General features: G+C 40.0%; 1 protein-coding gene across 2 annotated transcripts in view; it reads right to left on the minus strand.

The window, feature by feature from the left end:
• Positions 1-12,271, minus strand: part of chm (chameau) — a 67,340-nt gene extending 55,069 nt beyond the window's left edge. Inside the window, exons 1-4 of one of the 2 annotated variants that reach the window (XM_067767777.1) lie at positions 12,140-12,271; positions 10,332-12,085; positions 8,576-8,948; positions 7,999-8,451 (exon numbers count right to left, since the gene is read on the minus strand). In XM_067767777.1, coding sequence (XP_067623878.1) covers positions 8,422-8,451; positions 8,576-8,948; positions 10,332-12,085; positions 12,140-12,160 — 2,178 coding nt within the window. In that variant the 5' untranslated portion in view covers positions 12,161-12,271 and the 3' untranslated portion in view covers positions 7,999-8,421. Of the gene's footprint in view, positions 1-7,998; positions 8,452-8,575; positions 8,949-10,331; positions 12,086-12,139 lie in introns of those variants that run through there. The other variant, XM_067767776.1, reaches the window with a different exon arrangement.
• Between the last annotated feature and the right edge of the window lie 2,713 nt (positions 12,272-14,984).

The raw sequence follows: 14,984 nt of genomic DNA on the forward strand, positions 1-14,984 counted from the left end.
TAGGAGGTGCTCCGAGAAGGAGAGCTTACTGTCTAGCCTCACTCCCAGATATTTCGTTGAAGTGCGTGTTTATATTTGCTGTTCCCCAACCATCATGTTAATGTTAAGTGGTGATACGCCTTTTCGTAAAGATGACGATCTCCGAAGTTTTGCGCTGTTATGACAGCTGCCATGGTGTCCGCGATAGTAGGTAACTAGGGCATTACTTTCTGGCATGTCAAATCGTGGTGTGGTGGTAGCGTTTTCCACCTACCAAACCGAAGGTCCTGGGTTCAGCTCCCGGGCAAATAACATGGAAAATTTAATTGGAAAAAAAATTTTATCGGGGTCGCCCCTCGACAGTGATTTGGCAAACACTCCGAGTGTATTTCTGCCATGAAAACTTGCTCAGTGAAGTGGCAGATGCCGTTCTGAGGCGGCGTAAAACATATAGGACCAGCCCGCCAATTTGTAGGAAAAATTAAAAGGAGCACGGTGTAAATTGAAAGAGAAGTTCGGCCTAAATCTCTTCGGAATCTTAGCTGATAAAAATTGTGAAAATCGAAAAACTCACAATTTAGCTACAGAATGTAAGTTTTGAGACTTTTATCACGAAAACTGTTAACTGGCCCCATAGTATGAAGTCACGCGTAGTACACCAATTCTTATTGTACCAAACACTGGCATTGTGATGGTGGTTAGTATTAAGGACTTTATAACTGCGACATGTAAGTTAAGACACACGACATGCGCAATTTGTGACATAAACCCAGTCTGCTGTTGTCCCCTTTGAGCTGTACATATGCACATTGACAGTTAATACGAAATTGTTGTAGTAGAGAAGAAAAATCAATGACTTTATGTAGCGACGGCCAGCACCTCCTTCACCCACTATTGTTGTTGTACATTTTTTCGTATTGTTGTTATTATTGCAGTAAAATTGAGCACATAGGTTGCAGTCTCACTCACGACCCTGCACGAGCTAGCCCAGACATGCGCGCACATCCGTAACTGCAATCAGCATCGTCGTTGGGAGTAAGGGCAGGTTGAGGAACCGAAGAGCAAATTGTAAGCATAATTTATACTTACAGTTTCAATGTTTTTTGGGTATGGTCAAGAACAAAAGTGCATATTCGGAACTATTTGTGTAGTTCTTGCTACATATAATTCATACGTGTGTGTTTGTATATTCACATATGTGCCCATAAATACATACATTTGGACGTGCGTAATAACAACAGTTCGCTTCGTCGACAATTTTTATATTTTTCATAACCCCGAAAAATACCTAAACCTTCGGAATAGTTTTACAAAACTTCAGAATGGTAAGAGGAGACATTCTAACACCAAGGCAAAACAGAAATGATTCACTTAGGTTTCCGGAGTACAATTAATCCCCTATCTGATGGAAGAGAGCTAGACACTGCCTGAAAAATGATGAAGAAACTGTTGCTGTTGTTGTTATTGTTGAAGCGATAAGGACACTCCCCGAAGGTCTTTGGGAGTGTTATCTATGTTGATGGTCCTTCGCCGGATGCAGATCCGGTACATTCCGGTACGAAGCCCGACCATCTCGGGAACGATTTTTTATGACCACATGCGACCTTCTAGACCATACCGACCTCCCACCCCCTCGATCCATGAGGAGTTCGGGGTCGCCAAAGCCTCGGTTGTTAATGTAACAGGATTCCCCACGGATAGGTGAGGTTGCCAATTGGGTTTGGAGAAGCTATGTATTGCGCTGGCAACCTGAAAGGGTTGCGCTACCCAACCCCTTGAATCTATTTGGTATTTTAGTCGCCTCTTACGACAGGCATACATACCGCGGGTATATTCTTTTTTGCTCTCTGGCGTATTTCTTGTAAAAGTGGATAGTTGTGAATCTAAAATTAAATTGCAGTGCAACAACAATAACTAATGCACTTATAAATTTAATTGCATGCAACAACAATTAGTGCATAGAACAAGTAAATACACTTTGCGCCATTACTAACTAACCTGACACTTGCCAAGCGGTCAACTGCGCCACCTGTGTGTGAAGACATCTGACCATCAGTTTATATAAAGGTGACCAGACGTTCATTATTGAATCTACTTGCTCGCCTTGTTTTCGTTTTTGTTTTGGTATTTTGTTCTCGAGTTTTTGATCTCAACTTAATTATGGATGACTTTTGCGGAAAATGTGATAAGGGTTTTGGTCGTACTGACAATACATGTGTGCCGTGTAATGGCTTTTGTAAAAAGCGCTTCCATCGCGCGTGCTGTGAGGGCGCCATCACTGAATATGACGTTAGACTAATAAAATCAAATTATCATATACGCTACATGTGTGCGGAGTGTGTAAATGCGCCTATTAAAGTTTCGAAGGCATTTGACTCCGTCCTAGCCTCTCAAAAACTGGGGCTAGAAGCCATAATGACTGCTTTTGAAGTAAAATTCAGGGATTTGTCTACCCAAATAGATGGCATAAAAAACTTAATTTGTTGTAACCAAGCTGTTAACATGGAGGATGAAAAAAGCAGCAACAAAGACAAAGCGAAGGAAAAAGCAAGTTCAAATAAGCGCAGTGCTAAAAATAAGAATAAAAACAATAAGAACAATCGTGATAGCATTGGTGTGTTGGCTGCCGAAATCGGTGCGCTCAAAGCTGCAGTGAGTTCGTGTACTTTGCCCCCAAAACACAACAACGATGCTTTGGTTACATATGCAATGGATCTATGCACTTTCTCGCCGGTGCCTTCTGGCTCGCATTCGCAGTGTACGGGTCCCCCTCTAAACACTCCTCTAGAAGGTTCACAGCTACATATAGCTGATAATGCATCGGCTATGCTCACACCTACACCCCTCTCTGTGCCTATCCCACCTTCGTTTTCGTCAATTGTTTTGTCACCGTCCGCTGTCTGCAGTGACGCCAGGCTGTCTACTGTTGAAAATTCTGGCGCCGCTAATTCAACCAATTTCACCGCCGCCGATAAAGTACATACTGTCGTCCCACAGACTAATAATGATGCCGTCGACACCTCAAGTACCTCTTATGCTGTAAATACCAATGTTAAGCCTTCGACTGCTAATAACATTTCTGTTAACCTTAATGCTAAAGACGTTACCAATAAAACTGCAAAAACTGCACATGCCCACGCTGCTGCTGAACACATAGCCGCTGATAAGGTAAACACGAATGCTAAACCTACACCCTTGGCTCAAGTTCAAATTACTGCTGTTAATGATATAACAACCATTAATAATGACAATGCTGCTTCCAGCTCCACCTACACTGGTGGTGATTCTACCTCCGCCGCTGTGCGTTTGCCAAATGTTGACAATGCGCAACCGAGGCAGGTGACTGCCGTGCCACCTCGCAGGACAATTTTTGTATCTCGTCTTCATTCTTCGCTTATGGAAAATGATATTATTAAGTATATAGAAGATAAGCTAGACCTTTCACAACCTATTAAAATAGGCGTTTATAAATTTAATTTTAGATATGATAGGGATATTTCATCATTTAAAATATCAGTGCCAGACGCTTATTTTGATAGAGTTCTTGAACATACATTCTGGCCGGAACATTCAGTTGTGCATTTGTTTACAAAAAAACCTAACGCCGCAGGAGCTTCAAAAAACTCAAAAATCCCTGCGGAAACAGTGAAAAAATAACCATCACGTACCAAAATGTTCGTGGCCTAAGATCGAAATTAAGTACCTTTTATCTGAATAGTTTTATTTTTACTTCTCAAGTTATAGCTTTTACTGAAACCTGGTTAAAAGCTGACAATTTTAACTCTGAACTCTTTTCACGTAAATATGTAGTTTATCGGCGTGATCGTGAATCTAGAGCAGGTGGTGTCCTTATTGCTGTTGACTCGACGCTTCCATCTGAGTTGCTGCTATTGGACACCACAAATGACATTGAATTTATAGCAGTAAAGCTTGCCTTGCACAATTTTAGTTTGTTTATCTGCTGCTCGTATATACCGCCACGATCGGATATACACGTTTATACATGTCATAGCACTGTTATTTGCAGTATGTTGCCGCCTAGTAGTTCTTGGTGATTTCAATTTATCATCAGTAAATTGGATCAATACCATCGACTCAAATTTCATGACTCCCACTACTCAGCACGAGTTTTTAAACAGCCTGCTACATACATCTCTTCTCCAAATTAATAATGTTTTAAATTCCAAAAGGAAAATCTTAGACTTAGTTTTTACAGATGACTCTGCGGGTATTACTCTAACCCGAACTCCCCCATTATCCCTTCCTGAAGACCCTCTTCATCCTACGCTTGAGATAGTACTGGATGTTGTTCAACCTGTGATGCTCGATGTTTCTAAGCCCAATTCCCGACCCCGGTCGAGATGTTTTTCAAAGACGAATTTTAGTGAGCTCAATAATTTGATCTCTGCCCATGACTGGTCGAGTCTTTATGCGTGTACAGACGTTGAAACAGCGACTTCCTTGTTTTATAGTTCTCTTGATGCTTTGTTTGAAAGCTGTGTCCCCCTTCGTTATTCCAGTACCACCACGGGTAAACCACCTTGGTTCTCAAAGCAACTATTAAGACTTGATAATATTAAATCTAGACTCTATAAGCGTTTCAAAAGATCTGGTAAAGCTATTGATTTATCTAAATATTTAGTGGCGCGCTCCAATTTTCATCGTCTTAACCAGCAGTGTTATAAAGGTTACTTATCATGTTGCAAATTCCAATTTACTAATAATCCGAAACGTTTCTACAGATTTGTTAATTCCAAAAGGAAAATTTCTGGTTTCCCATCTACTTTTATTTATGGGTGCAAAAACGCAAATTCTGATCACGAAATCGCTGATTTATTTGCTGAATTCTTTAAATCAACCTATTCATCCCAATGTGTCCAGTCTAATCTTTACCCATATTGCTTGGAAAGTTCTAATAATATTTTAAACCCATTTATTGATAAAGATACTGTTCTTAATAAACTTCTTGCATTGAAACCGATATCTTCGCCGGGTCCGGATGGTGTTCCTAGTTGTGTACTTAAGTACTGTGCTGTCAGCTTATCAGAGCCTATCTTTAAATTATTTAAACTGTCTCTGGAATCCGCATCATTCCCATCTATTTGGAAACAATCGTTTATTATACCTTTGCATAAAAAAGGTAGTAGGTCTAATATTGAGAACTACAGAGGCATAGCTAAGCTCTCAGCTATCCCTAAAACTTTTGAGCAGATTATTACATACCAGCTTCAATACTTGTGTAGCTCTTTAATATCACCTTGTCAACATGGTTTTGTTCATCGGAGATCAACTACTACCAACTTGCTTGAATTTACGTCTTTTGTTATGAATGGTTTTTTAGTTTGCAAACAAACAGATGTAATTTACACCGACTTTAGTAAAGCATTTGACTCTGTTAATCACGAGCTCTTAGTTACCAAACTTGATCTTCTGGGTTTTCCAGCGCCTTTATTATTTCAAGTTATCTTGAAAATAGGACTCAGCGAGTTTTCTTTAACAACAATCTTTCAAAGTCGTTTGATGTAACTTCTGGCGTGCCCCAGGGTAGCCACTTGGGTCCATTACTCTTTAACCTGTTCATTAACGACTTACCAAAGGTTATATTACATTCTAGAGTTTTTATGTATGCAGATGATGTAAAACTTTGTTACACATATCTGCCTTCGAACTTGTTCTGTTTTAATCAGCTTCAGGCCGATCTGGACTCATTTCAAAGCTGGTGTACTGCAAATTTACTTCTTTTGAATTACTCTAAATGTAAGCAAATGACTTTTCACCGTGTGAAGCCGGTCCTATCATCTTATACACTTAACGGCGACCCCTTGGAGCGGATATCTATTGTTACTGATCTAGGAGTTATTTTTGATCCGAAATTAAGTTTTACCACACATATTTCAACCGCTATAAACAAAGCAACTGGTGTATTGGGTTTTATCAAACGTTGGGCTAAAGAGTTTGATGACCCTTATTTCACAAAGATCCTTTATACCTCGCTGGTACGTCCTATTCTCGAGTACTGTTCATGTGTCTGGTCTCCGATCTATCAAATCCATGTTGATCGGATTGAGTCGGTCCAGAGACGGTTTTTAATTTTTGCATTACGAGGTCTCAACTGGGAATCAAGTACTCATCTTCCACCATACAGGAATAGACTTCTTCTAATTAATTTGCCATCTCTAGAGAATCGTAGAGTATTACTTGGCGTTATGTTCATTCACAAGCTCATCATTGGTGTGATTGACTCCCCTGACCTAATCAGTCAACTAAATTTTGCGGTTCCTGCTAGGGCGTCCAGGCATTTTGTGCCTTTTCATTTACCTCTATGCCGGCAAAATTTTGCTAGAAACAGTCCCCTGCGCCATTGGTGCTCGCGGTACAATGATTTGTATAACTGCATTGGCTTTGAATGTTCGTTTGCTGCTTTACATACTGCTATACTCTTATGTTTAGCCTGATATTTTAATTTTATTTTTTCTTATACAATGCGATGTCAAATGTTTATAACATACAAATTTTCTATGTACCTTTTTTGAATTTTTTAATTTTAAGAATGGCTCTGTATTTTACATATATATCTGTCTATTACAATAATTAGTCGACCGCTTTGTGTTTGCGTCGACTTTAAATAAATAAATAAATAAATAATCCCCTAACCCGCTGGGGGTTGATGAAGAACCTGTTGGTGTTGTTGTTGTAGCAGTGCTTCTCCCCATCCAATAGGTGCGACCGATCACAAATTGTCATCAATATCCTCGAACGGGAGTCCAAGGAAGCTTGCTGTTTCAACAGGGGTGGACCATAATGTGAGGGGTGTTAGAGGCGTTGGTTCCACATTACAATTAAAGAGATGGTTGGTGTAATGTGGGGACACATTGCAAGCAGGGCATACATTTTGTATGGCGGGGTTGATTCTGTATAGGTAAGAGTTTAACCTGTTACAGTATCCAGATCGAAGTTGGGCTAGAGTGACTCCCGTTACCCTGGGGAGTATGCGTTCCTCTTCCGCAAGTTTTGGGTACTGTTCTTTGAGTAGTGTATACACTGGGCAATTCCTGGCATAGAGGTCCGATGCCTGTTTGTGGAGTTCACTGAGGACCTGCTGTGTTTTTGGCTTCATACGGCTGTGTTCTCAGGTGACGTATTTCCTCATAGTGCTCACGGAGGTGACTCCTTAAGCCCCTGGGCGGTGTTGGCTCATCAATCGGATGTGTGTTGGGATGCTGAGATTTCTGGGTATTCAACAGGAACTGTTTTCTTAGTATCTCATTTCTCTCCCCGATTGGGAGTATTCTCGCCTTGTTATGTAGATGGTGTTCTGGGACATAAGAAGACAACCGGGCGGTTCTGAGGGCAGTATTTTGGCAGGCCTGTAGCTTCTTCCAGTGAGTGGTATTTAGGCTTGGCGACCATATCGGGGACGCGCAGCATGCAATCGACTGGCCAATTGCTTTGTAAGTGGTAATGAGCGTTTCTTTATCTTTTACCCAAGTGCTGCCAGCAAGAGATTTAAGGATTTTATTACGGCTTTGGATTTTCGGTACTATTGCGGCTGCATGCTCACCAAAATGTAGATCCTGATCAAACGTCACACTCAAAATTTTGGGGTGTAAGACAGTCGGTAGCGTAGTGCCATTGACGTGGATGTTCAAAATGCTCTCAAATTTTGTAGTTGGATGTACATTAAATTCCCAAAGAAGAAAATACAAAAAACATTATTCAGCGCGGCCCTTGTATCAGCAGATTAGTAGCACGTAGCGCAGCTTTATACATAGCTGGATTTTACTTAGGAAGCGTTTATACTTGAGGGAGCTTGAAAAAGTTAGAAATTGATTTTTGCTTTTTCCAAAAGCAAAAACTTAATAAAAAGTATTGTAACGAATTTTCTGCAAATCCTCTTATTCTTCGTATCGCTAAACTGTTGAATAAATAACTCCAATATTGAATAATGGAAAAATGGCCTTTATTAAAGTACTTCACAATAACACTTATACTTTGCTACTCGCTGGCTTAATAAACAAACTGATTGATAACTCCAATGAAACTCTACTATTGGCCGCCAGATCGCGTGCTTAATCAATAACTGATTGATAACTCAACTCAAACTGAATTCCAGCGCATCTACATCTGCAGCCTTTTATACTCTCTGGTTTCCTCGTTCGCATCTTCTAGAATCTTCTAGCATTGTCCATGAGCTCTCAAACTTCTCAGCTGTAACTACAATTGCACAATGTTATAGTTTTTCTCATTGCATACTTATAGGAGTATCTCAGATATATGCATGTGTTAGTGCATTGACTCTCCGCTGCTCGTATACGTACATGGTACATATATGTAGACGCAGTTATTGTTTCGTTTATGTAGATACATAATGATTGAATTATTGATGTGCATTCACGTCACTGCTTAGCATCGGCTTAGAGACGGCAGCACTCCTTAGTTTTGCTAATATTCGTAACAGTATTCAGAAACCCACTTGTTTTGAGCGTGTAGTTTAAAAGTCAATAAAGGCATGTGGAAAGGTATTACCAACAACAACATACACAATTAAGCCTGAGCACTTACTTCTTAAGGTTTAATGTTTCTAACTAAATCTTACCTTACTGAAGTATCCAACCGTATGACACCCATCGACATCTGCCAAAGTCATTATATAGAAGAGGAATGGTTCCACATCGTAGTAGAGCGTTTTGTGGTCCAAAAAAAATTTTGCCAAAAGACATAAATGTTGACAATATTGTTTATGTCGTTTACCATCCACTTGCCACACTTGTAATTTGCCTTTTCTATAGATCTCGTCGCCTGGCGGATGCCGCCACACACATTTCTCTGCATGCCGTTTTATACCAGTTTCAGATTTCTGATATCTTAAGCAAAATTCACAAATATACATTTGTGGCATACGAGCTGCGTCATCGGGATATGGTGATTGATACCAAACTTTCATTTTGTATTTACCCATTGTGATGTATCTGAAAAATAAAAGAAGATATACTTGTATGTAATAAATAAAAAGTTCACATTTCATATTAAAAGCTGGAATGGTTCTTAAGAAAGCATGAAAAAACCGTGACTGATTAGCCTTCAAAATAGCGCTGTTTGCTTCATCTCTGCTCTATTCTGTAGTGTGCGTAAAGAGACATGACAAGAGGCTCTGGCGACCCCAAGCTCCTTATGGAATTTGGGGGTGGGGAGGGAGGAATGGCCTGAAGGTTTAATGTGGCCATATAAATCGTTCCAGAGATGGTCGGGCTAGCACCTTAATGGTGTTATGTTACCGGAGCGTACTGGATATGTATCCGGCAAAGGACCATCACATCGATAACACTCCCCAAAGACTTTGGGGAGCAACCTTATCGCTACAACAACAACAACAACACTTGAATTTGGTTACAGGGACAGGACCGTAAAAGCATCACATCAAAGAGTGTTTGAATACAAAATAAATACAGGCCGCAATATTCATACCTCCGAAGAGCCGAACTTCTCTTCCAATTTGTGTGGTGCTCCTTTTAAACTTTTCCAACAAATTGGCGGGACGTGACCTACATGTTTTACGTCGACTACGAACGGCATTTGCTAGGCAGAAGAGTTTTCACTCAAAAGCTTTTCATGGCAGAAATACACTCGGAGTATTTTCTAAACTACTGTCGAGGAGCGACAGTGCTTAGAAAAATTTATTTTTTTTTTAATTGAAAATTTTTGTTTTTGCTTTTCGCGGGTTTTCAACCCAAGACCTTCGGTGTGGTAGGCGGATCATGCTACTCTTTAGCTAGAACACTAGCCTCGTCTGTTAGTGAAACAGGATTCGCCGCGGATATGTGATGTTCACAATTGGGTTTGTAGAAGCTATATATTGCGCTGGCAACCTGAAGGGTTGCACTACACAGCGCTTGAATCTTGTATTTTAGTCGCCTCTTAAGACAGGCATACCTACCGCGGGCATATTCTAACCCCCTGACCCGCCAGCAGTCGTGGCGCAACCCTTTCAAGGGGACACCAACGCAATTTATAGCTTCTCCAATACAATTGTCAACACTCCCAACGGCTCTGCCGACCGTTGTGGGATATGATTTGATCCGCTCTGCTACTTACATATTCTGGTAGCCCGACTGCAGCGGAATATAGTATTTTGGTCCTTTGAACCAATGATGACTTTCTCTTGCACCAGGGCTCAGTAATTCAAGCTCATATAATATCCCTATATTCATTCTTTTCGTATTCCAGGCATATGAGATCGATTAAATACTACATTTTCGATCGAAATCAAAGACCAATACAGAATATCGAACAGGGTTGCAAAGCTAGTGTACAAATTTACTTAATAAAGCAACACATTTTATAATAGTACTTACTTTATACCTTTACCAACTGGCAAGTCTTTTAATTCATCTTCTACTTTTTCCGAAGCTAACGCCTGCGCATCCCGAAACATTTGCAAGTCATAGTCTGGTACTAGGCCTATAAGATTAGGTTCACGATATTCATCTGTACAATCTTTTTCCAACTTGACTTTATCGGTATTTATTACTGCCGCTATTGGACGAAATCTCGCACGCGATTCGCGAATTTTCGCATAAAATTCTGCTTGTTCAGCTGTACGTCCTTTATGATTGACATGATTATCGGTATTATTTGTTGAATTACTTTTGCCACCACCATGTGGTCGATGCTCATTGCGCAGTTTTCGTTCATTAGCACGTTCTTTACATTCGGATGCTGACATATTATGAAAAATGGGGCAAGCTTCTTGTAGAAAATGTTTATCTAAATTGCCACATAAATGTCCCGAAGAATCGCAACCTTCTATAGCACACTTTTTTTCTACTTGTTGTTGTGGCGGTGATTGTGAGCATGGCTTAGCTGCTGACGACCCACTAAATACTACACCACTTTCCTTTTTTACCTTACATTTACTACCGCCTGTTGCGGAAGTGCAACGTTTTGCTGGACTTTTAGATAGTGATTGTTTATCATTATCCAAATCAATATCGAAATCACTATCCGACATACCACCAGTTGTTGTCTTCTGCTGTTGCCTAGAACGTCTGGTACTGAGTGAACGTGTCAGTTTGCGTGGTGCTGTTTCATCATCTGTATCCGAATTCGCGGTGGTTACTTTGCTAGTAGTGGGTGCGCGTTTCCCTTTTACAGATTTGACAGGTTGCGTATCATAGGAATTCGTGCTCTCAGTAGCTTCTGAATCACTAGAAGACGATGATTTACCCCCGCTCTCTGATTCAGATTCACCATCTTCATCATCATTTTCAGCATCTGCTGAGCCTTTATTTTTCGGTTTTGCAACGAAATTTCGCTTAGGTTGAGGTTTAGCCCTAGTCTGTTTTGCTGTTCTATTATCTGTATTATTAACTGCAGTTGCAGCAACCGTACCAGCTTGCGCAGATAATTTTACTTGACCTTTGCGTTCTAGCAGCTGTCTATTCCGACTTGGTGGAAGTACTTCTCTATCTGAATCATCCGATCCTTGAGATGCTGTTACTGCGGCAGATGTTTTCTTTCCAGCTGTACCATTTTCAGCAGATAAACTATTATTTTGAGATTTTGTATTATTTGCCGATGATTTATTTGTATTATGTGTGTTTGAACGAGCAGTTGTGTTCGAGTGTGGTGCTGCTTTTCCGCCAATGGTTCTTGGATTATTTTGATTTTGTGCGGTTGCACATGAAGCTGAAAGTTTGCGTTTTTGTGTTGTACTATTTGTTCCAGCTGGTGGTCTCGATGGACGTTTGCTGGGTGGTAGTTCTTCATCACTTGAATGGTTGCTTATACGTGATTGCCGTGGAGCTGCCGTTGTAGTTGTACTACTTGTACGTGTCTTTGTTGCCGGTTGATTGTTTGTTGTAACTTTATCAGCATCCGCTGCTTTTGCTGCAGTAACTTTGCATTCCGAGCTTTTACGCCTTGTGGTGACTTGTGTCTTGGTTGTTGGCGCAACTGTGGTAGCTGCATCCTCAACGGCACATTTTTCATCTCCGGAACTACTTGAATCAGTTTCTGACGAACTACTACCAGAATTTGAACAACTTGTGCTACCACTTGACGAACTGCCTGATGTTGAGCTCGAGCTGGTCTCGGTTGTGCTGGTGCTCTATAATAGATCAATAAATTAATTCTTTGTGTTACCCAGTATTTTCAAGCATACCTTTTTCCGATATGAAGACATTTTGTCAGAGATGGTCGTCTACAATCTTTTCTAAGCAAAAAATTTATTTTTTCCAAAAATTTGTTTGTTTATATACTCAAAATTGCAAAACGATAATGCTTCTTCTTCGATGTCACCATTCACAATTAAAAGCACGATTACATAAAAACTGCTCCAATGACCTGTATTCAACTAAAGGTCGCAAATGTGAACTAGGGGGAACGGGTGGCGCAAATAAGAAGGAGTTTTGGGTCACCTGTCGTGAAAAAAATCTGAGGACGCGTTTTGACGTCAGGGTAATAGTCTAGTTGAGGGGTCGACTGCTAATACGCATCGAAAAATATCGAGGCAGGTATCAAAGGACGCATCTTAACATCAGTACTAATAATCCGAACGCGGGAAACAAAAATTTTATGCATTCAAAAGTTATTAACGAAAAACCGAGAAAAGACCCGCGGGTACCACCGAAACCGGGGGTGGTATCCATAGTATTTTTGCGCAGAACACTTCCCTGCATTGGCGGCCTTCGGCCACATTTATAAAAAATTACCTTGGGTGGGTCCAACACCGGTTGGGCAACCAAAACTATATCCGCGCAAAACACTTATGTTCACAATTTTTTTTGTTGGTACAAAACATTACAACAACCATATGAAAATTGCCAACATCATGGTTGTAGAGGTCAATACGCGTCTTTTGACACCTCATTCGATATTTTTTGCACGTATTAGCAGTCGATCCCTCAACTAGCCTTTTACCGACGTCAATATTAATAATCCGAAGGAAAAATTACCTTTCCGGAACCATGGCCTTCAGCCGCACTACAAAAATTGCTCTAGTGAGAATCAATATTAGATCCACGCAAAACACCTCGCTACAACATTTTTTCCTGTCCGTAACAAAATATATCAAAATTGAATCAAACACATGAAGTTTTCGACCAGTCTAAAATTGGTAGGCAGCCAACTGCCGAAATAATTTCATTTTTATGTTTCGTGCAAGGCTGCGTTTGTTTGCCCTTCAGTTTATATTTATATTTATTTATCAGTCTACAAATTAAACAATTATACAGACCAAATATACAGACAATTAATTTAAAGATATAATGTACGATATAAATAACATATCAAGTCATCAATTTAAAAATAATATTTAAACATTAGCCGTGTTTTTTTTTACACGCGTACAAGTTTCGTTTGCGCGTGAAAAAAAACGCCTATCCTCGCCTAGATAATGCTTAGGAGACCCATCTAGCGGCTGTGGTTAAACAACTAGCTACAGCAACAGGGTGTACCGAAAAGCGAAGACACAACCCCCTGTTTTATTTCTGTGTATAACATATAGTTGAATCAGTTGTGATAAGTAGTGGACGCGCATACATAAAATTAGTGCAGAGGGTGAAAAATAGACACATATTTCAGTTACATCTGTGTATAAAGCGTATTGAAATTTTGTAGTACTAAGTAGCGGCCACCGTGGTGTGATGGTAGCATGCTCCGCCTATCACACCGTATGCCCTGGGTTCGCACCCTGGGCAAAGCAACATCTAAATTTTAGAAATAAGGTTTTCAATTAGAGGAAAATTTTTCTAAGCGGGGTCGCCCCTCGGCAGTGTTTGGCAAGCGCTCCGGGTGTATTTCTGCCATGAAAAGCTCTTAGTGAAAACTCATCTGTCTTGCAAATGCCGTTCGGAGTCGGCATAAAACATGTAGGTCCCGTCCGGCCAATTTGTAGGGAAAATCAAGAGGAGCACAACGCAAATTGGAAGAGAAGCTCGGCCTTAGATCTCTTCGGAGGTTATCGCGCCTTACATTTATTTATTTTTTTTTAATTTTATACGTAGCAATTTCAGAGGTGCATTTAAAGTTTGTCGCTTAGCAGTCCATATAAAGTTTAAGCGTAAACGTATATAGATGAGAAAAAAAAACACAGCTAGTATTTAATTAAACGCTTGACTTATTCAATTCAAAACGTAGAAGGAAGAAGGAGTTAAAATGTTGTAAATGAATTACTGGTACTTTCATATTTGAAACAGAGGGTTGAACAGTATTATCATGGTTTAGCGTTCTTTGCTTCATTTCAAGTTACAAATTTAATGTAGTTAACAAGTATTTTTTAATGCCAAGAAATGAGTCGCAGACATCTAAACTTTTACAGTGTTTGTTAAAATCATGAAATAAACAGCGAAGTGGTTCGTGCATTTCATAACTCGATCTGCATGTAGCTACAAAACATTGAATGAAAATGCCCAGATGGCCTAATAGGAACGTTAAACTTAATTTCACCATGCAAAAATGGAGTATTTATCGACCCTCTTATTAACTTAACAATAAATAAGACACCAAGCATCTCCCTGCGGCTCTGCAACGTGGGCAACTGTAATAGTTTGAACCGGCTGCTATAGGGGGGAAGAATTTTAGAAGGATCCCATGGTAAGTGTTTTAGGGCGAAAAGCGAAAATTGTTTCTGGACCGATTCCAGCTTGTCAGAATGAACCTGATAACGCAGATTACAAGTTATTGAAGCGTATTCCAAAGTAAGTCTGACTAAAATTATAAAAAGAGGTTTTGTAACGTATGGGTCATTGAAATCTTTAGACCAACGTTTAACGAAAGCCAAAGTACCTTTAGCGCTATTCACGAAAGATTCAATATGAAGTTTAAAATCCAGTTTAATTTATAATAGTACAATTAGTGACTTGCTTGATTACATAGTCGCCAATAACATAATCATGGGATTGGAAGGACTTCCTTGTAAAACACATGAACTTATATTTAGGTAGGTTTAGTGACATGCCGTTTACATTACACAAGTCAAGTAGACTATTCAGATCAGCCTGAAGACT

Source organism: Eurosta solidaginis, chromosome 2, assembly GCF_040869045.1.
Source record: "Eurosta solidaginis isolate ZX-2024a chromosome 2, ASM4086904v1, whole genome shotgun sequence".
In the NCBI taxonomy this organism is placed as follows: Eukaryota; Metazoa; Arthropoda; class Insecta; order Diptera; family Tephritidae; genus Eurosta; species Eurosta solidaginis.